Here is a 5,817-nt window from a genome sequence, read left to right as displayed (position 1 = left end):
AGCTTCCTTCCTCAGCTTTCTGGAAGGAGTGAATTGTGTCCCGGGACCAGAACTCTCAGTGGTGTCTGGAAAATACTACATCAGGGAGGAATTTCCTGGTCATTTCTCAACTCCCAGGCAATGTCCTAAGCCCCGGAGCCTGGAGCCCAGAATAGATCCCAGAGGCCACCCTGAGACAGGCCAGGCCAAGGCCACCCCATTGAAGTCTGGTCAACCGTGCCCTTCAGGTCCCTCCTAGTGGCCCCCTACTACCCCAGGAGGCTCCAAGCCTAAGTGATGGTGACTCAGGAATTCCTCACCCAGGCCAGCGAGGGAGACACTGGGGGAGGGAGGAGACCCGTGTGTGGAGAGGTGGCAGGTGGCTCAGTGATGGGAACCAAGAGGATGTGGGAAGGAGGGTGGAGGCAGCGGCAGGAGATGTACGTCCTGGGTCAAGCAGGCAGACGGGGAGTGGGGAGCGTGCCAGGGGGGCCCCTGGAGAACAGTGAGGGAGGGCGGGGCAGAGAGAGGAAATGAAAAAGCTGGGGTGAGCAGGCAAGCTGAGGAGGGTGGGAGGGAGGGAGGGAAAGAGGGAGGGAGGAGAGAAGGAGAAGCTGACACACAGACTGACACAACAGCGAGAGACACGCGGAGCAAAGCGAGCGAAGGGACAGACGTGCACGAGGGACAAGACAGCCGGGGCAAGACTGGAGAGGTGCGGTGAGGAGGGGCTGGGGAGGCAGCGGCCGAGAGCAGGAGCGGGCAGAGGGTGTGGGGTTAGAGGGAGAAAGGTGCTGGGAGGACAAGGACAAAGGAGGGGACAGACACATGGAGATAACAGCAAGAGACAGAGAGACAGAGAGGGAAAAAACTGGCGATGCCTGGATGTTCTCTGTCTCTTTAATCGCAGAGACAGACAGGGCTAGAGAAGGAAAGCAATAGGAGGTGGGGGGTGCCGGCACAGTGGCTCACGTCTGTAATCCCAGCACTTTGGGAAGCTGAGGTGGATGGATCACCTGAGGTCAGGAGTTCGAGACCAGCCTGACCAACATGGTGGAACCCCATCTCTACTAAAAATACAAAAATTAGCTGGGTGTGGTGGCTGGTGCCTGTAATCTCATCTACTACGAAGCCTGAGGCAGGAGAATGGCTTGAACCCAGGAGGCGGAGGCGGAGACTGCAGTGAGCCGAGATCATGCCATTGCACTCCAGCCTGGACGACAGAGAGAGACCCTGTCTCAAAAAAAAGAAAGAAAGAAAGAAATAAGAAAGAAATAGGAGGGTTGGGGAGAGACACACACAGAGAGATACCGGAGAAGCTAGAGGGGAGAGGACCACACAGGCACACACAGGAGAACCGGGGGTTGGCTGGGAGGCCCCAGCTGCCGTAAGGACGGGCCAGCAGGGACATCTGAGTGGGCTGGGTGGTGGGGGCGGCCCTGACTCCCTCTGACCCTCACCTCCCACCTTGGGAACCCTCCAGCCCAGACCTGGGATGGCAGATTCGTGCAGGAACCTCACCTACGTGCGGGGCTCGGTGGGGCCGGCCACCAGCACCCTGATGTTCGTGGCCGGCGTGGTGGGCAATGGGCTGGCCCTGGGCATCCTGAGCGCGAGGCGACCGGCGCGACCCTCGGCCTTCGCGGTGCTGGTCACCGGGCTGGCGGCCACTGACCTGCTAGGCACCAGCTTCCTGAGCCCGGCCGTGTTCGTGGCCTACGCGCGCAACAGCTCCCTGCTGGGCCTGGCCGGGGGTGGCCCCGCGCTGTGCGACGCCTTCGCCTTCGCCATGACCTTCTTCGGCCTGGCGTCCATGCTCATCCTCTTCGCCATGGCGGTGGAGCGCTGCCTGGCGCTGAGCCACCCTTACCTCTACACGCAGCTGGACGGGCCCCGCTGCGCCCGCCTGACGCTGCCCGCCATCTACGCCTTCTGCGTCCTCTTCTGCGCGCTGCCCCTGCTGGGCCTGGGCCAGCACCAGCAGTACTGCCCCGGCAGCTGGTGCTTCCTGCGCATGCGCTGGGCGCAGCCGGGCGGCGCCGCGTTCTCGCTCGCCTACGCCGGCCTCGTGGCGCTGCTGGTGGCGGCCATCTTCCTCTGCAACGGCTCAGCCACCCTCAGCCTCTGCCGCATGTACCGCCAGCAGAGGCGCCACCAGGGCTCGCTGGGTCAGCGGCCCCACACCGGAGAGGACGAGGTGGACCACCTGATCCTGCTGGCCCTCATGACGGTGGTCATGGCCGTGTGCTCCCTGCCTCTCACCGTGAGTCGCCTCCCGAGCTGGGGGGAGTGGGAAGAGGAGGAGGGCAGCGAGGTGGGTTGTGCCCGTGTCGCAGATGGGGAGGCTGAGGCTCAAAAGAAGTCAGACTTGACAGGCCTGTAGTGGCTTAGGCCTGTAATCCCAGCACTTTGGGAGGCCGAGGCAGGCGGATCACCTCCTGAGGTCAGGAGTTCCTGACCAGTGTGGCCAACATGATGAAACCCCGTCTCTACTAAAAATACAACAAACAAACAAACAACAACAAAAAAAACGGCGTGGTGGCACATGCCTGTAGTCCCAGCTACTTGGGAGGCTGAAGTAGGAGAATTGTTTGAACCCCAAACGCAGAGATTACAGTGGGCCGAGATAGTACTACTACGTGGGTGACAGAGTCAGACTCCAAATCAAAAAAAAAAAGAGAAAAAAGAAAGGTGAGGCGGGAGGATCACTTGATCCCAGAGGTTTGAGACCAGCCTGGGCAACACGGTGAAACCCCGTCTCTAGCAGATATTTAAAAATTAGCCTGGCATGATGGCCTGTGGTCTCAGCTACTTGGGAGGCTGAGGTGGGAGGACTGCTCTGGCCTGGGAAGTTGAGGCTGCAGTGAGTTACACCACTGCATCTCAGCCTAGTTGACAGAGCAAGACCCTGACTCAAAACGAAAACAAAGAAAACAAAAACAGATCAGACGGAGGCTTGGTCCTGTGTCAGACAGCTCCTGGCTTTCTGGAGAATTCTTTCAGCATCTGGCTTCTTCTGACACCTTATCACCCAGCTTAGGCATCTGGAGCCCCCCATAAGCAAAAAGCATCCACCATCCTTCCCCTACCCCTGTAATGACAAGATCACCCTCACTGAGCGCTTCTCGATGCCTGCCTGTGCTTAGTGGCTTACAAATACTTTCTAAGATAATCTTCAGAATGACCACAGACACCCATTCTACAGCATTTGGCAGGAAACGGAGAGAACGCTCTCTCCTGTCCTCACTTTTACAGATGAGGGGCAGTATCTCTTGCCCAGAGTCACACAGACCTGGGTCTTGATCCTGGGTCCTTCAAGTGCATAGCCTGATCTCCCCCCACCTGGTTCCCCTCTGCCTCAGTGCAGGCCCCACCCTTGCCTCCACACCTTGGTTTCCTGGGGGAACTCCCGTCCTGCCCCTTCCAAAGGGAGCGGCACACACCCCATTACACACTCAATGTCTGTGACACCTGGTCATGCCACCTTTCTTCTGAGCCTCAGTTTCTCTTTCTGTAAAATGCAAGAGCCCAGGCTGGATTGAGGGGGGTCCTTACATATTTTTTGGGGGTTACCTTGACTCAGAGACTCAGATGCTGTGGACAGATATACACAGGCATCACCACAGCTCTGTGGCAGTTTCACGGGGGCCCAGGAATGTTACACTCAAAAATCTATGTCGGGGCCTCCCTGCTTCTGAGGGTCGGGGGACACACGTACCCAGCCTCTCTCCCTCGCCCCTTAAGCATCTCTGGCAATTTCCTGGGGCTTTCTCTTCTTGTGTTCCCCGGATGTTACTTAGTTTTCATCTTATCTTATTTCCTTCCCCTCTGCATGCCACCCCTCCCTCATCCCTGCCAGTAAGCAAGTGGGAGGAGGGAGGCAGGGTGGGGAGACGGTGGGCTCCTGGGTGCTCCTTGACACCCTCACCCTACCCTCAGATCCGGTGCTTCACCCAGGCCGTCACCCCTGACAGCAGCAGCGAGATGGGGGACCTCCTCGCCTTCCGTTTCTACGCCTTCAATCCCATCCTGGACCCCTGGGTTTTCATCCTTTTCCGCAAGGCGGTCTTCCAGCGACTCAAGCTCTGGATCTGCTGTCTGTGCCTTGGGCCTGCCCATGGTGACTCGCAGACACCCCTTTCCCAGCTCGCCCCAGGGAGGAGGGACCCAAGGGCGCCCCCTGCTCCTGGGGAAAAGGAGGGGAGCTGGGTGCCTTTGTCGGCCTGGGGCGAGGGGCAGGTGGCACCCTTGCCTCTGGCACAGCAGTCCGGCGGCAGTACTGTGGGAACATTGTCCAAAGCAGAGGCCAGTGTCGCCTGCTCCCTCTGCTGACATCTTGAGCCGACCCTGTGATCTCTGGCCTGTCTTTGAGGGACAGGAGCCAGAAAATCAGGGACATGGCTGATGGCTGTGGGTGCTGGAACCTTGGCCCCCAAACTCTGGGGCTGATCAGCTGCTGTTTCTCTTGCTGCAGGGCGGTCCCTGCTGGCTCTGGGAGGAGAGTGAGGGACAGAGGAAACGTTTATCCTGGAGCACAGAAAGAATGGTTCTCTCAAAATAGCCAGTGGCCTGGCCGAACTGCTCCAGGCCCTGGATTTCCCATCCATCTCACTGTCTAAATATTTAGAAGGTGGAGAAGTTCCCAGCGGCTTCTGTACACTCAGGTCTGCTCTGCTCTGAGTACTGGCTCCCATCTACACCCACTTAGGGGGCCCAGCTGCCCACCCCAAGTCCCCAGGGGATGGCTCTCCCCTCTCCCAAGCCACTCCAAGAGCCAGCCCCTCTCTGCTCCACAAAAGCCAGGGTTCTCGGAAAAACTCCCTGCCTTCCCTTGCTGCTGGTCTCCCATCAGACTTGGGAGACCTGGCACCCCAAAGGGGCAGTGAGGGGAAGGGGAGGCTGCGGCATTGTTAGTGACAACACAGGTCATGTGCTTTGTACCAGAAGGGCCTGAGACATTCCGTCTAGCTTGATGGGCTGTGAGACGGGAACTGTGGGGGTGCAGGTGTCGGGAGACAGACGGAGAAGCTGGCAGACGAAGGCTGGGGGCTGCGGATTCCAGGGAGTGCCCCCAGAAGGCAGACCTAAGTCCTGCACCTGTCCCCAGGGTCCTGAATTAATAAACACCTCCTTACAGAGCTTGACCTCATGTTATATGTCCTTGGAGCCCTCACAAAGATTTCATTCATTCAGTCATTCAACAGATACATTGCTGGGCGCCATAGCACATGCCTGTAATCCCAGCACTTTGGGAGGCTCAGGTGAGAGGATCACGTGAGCCCAGGAGTTTGAGACCAGCCTGGGCAATAGATCGAGACCTTGTCTCTACAAAAAAATTTTTTAAATTACCTGGGCGTGGTGGTGCGCACCTGCAGTCCCAGCTCCTGGGGAGGTTGAGAAAAGAGGATCGCCTGAGCCTGGGAGGTTGAGGCTGCAGTGAGTTGAGATCATGCCACTGGGTGACAGAGTGACACTCTGTCTCAAAAACAAAAAAGAAAAAAACCTTCAAAACCCCCCAGAATTCAGCAGCGCTGACTGCCTGGTGTTGAGGACACAGACAAGCCTCTGCCCCGCCCTGGGCCCTGCCGGGGTGATTTCCAGCCTCCCATCCCCACCCCCTTCTCATGACCACTCCCTGCCCTCCGAGAGGCCCAGGATGGAGGGTGCTCAGGAGTGAGCTGACTGGCATGGAAGGAAGTGAGTAGGCATTCAGGGTGGGGGAGGGTGAGTGGGAACTCCCCCCACCCAGCCTCACTGCACTGCCTGCCCCAGTTCCCCTTTCTTTCTTGCCCCCTGTGTTAAAACAAAAAAATCCACACTTGGGGAGGGGCGTGGTAG

General features: G+C 58.4%; 1 protein-coding gene across 1 annotated transcript; it reads left to right on the top strand.

The window, feature by feature from the left end:
* The first annotated feature begins 577 nt into the window (after nt 1-577).
* Nucleotides 578-5,123, top strand: PTGIR (prostaglandin I2 receptor). Its single transcript, XM_017500375.2, has 3 exons — nt 578-694; nt 1,463-2,242; nt 3,919-5,123. The coding sequence occupies exons 2-3, from the start codon at nt 1,475-1,477 to the stop codon at nt 4,309-4,311; spliced, it is 1,161 nt and encodes a 386-aa protein (XP_017355864.1). The 5' UTR covers nt 578-694; nt 1,463-1,474; the 3' UTR covers nt 4,312-5,123.
* Nucleotides 5,124-5,817: the final 694 nt, after the last annotated feature.

Source organism: Cebus imitator, unplaced genomic scaffold, assembly GCF_001604975.1.
Source record: "Cebus imitator isolate Cc_AM_T3 unplaced genomic scaffold, Cebus_imitator-1.0 Scaffold266, whole genome shotgun sequence".
Taxonomy (NCBI): domain Eukaryota; kingdom Metazoa; phylum Chordata; class Mammalia; order Primates; family Cebidae; genus Cebus; species Cebus imitator.
This window is presented reverse-complemented; position numbering and strand designations above follow the sequence as displayed.

Bases quoted from the DNA above. Each gene is read 5' to 3' on its own strand.
- PTGIR (XM_017500375.2), top strand. From the start codon at position 1,475: ATGGCAGATTCGTGCAGGAACCTCACCTACGTGCGGGGCTCGGTGGGG. The intron at 2,243-3,918 runs GTGAGTCGCCTC...CCCTACCCTCAG, and splicing joins TGTGCTCCCTGCCTCTCACC to ATCCGGTGCTTCACCCAGGC.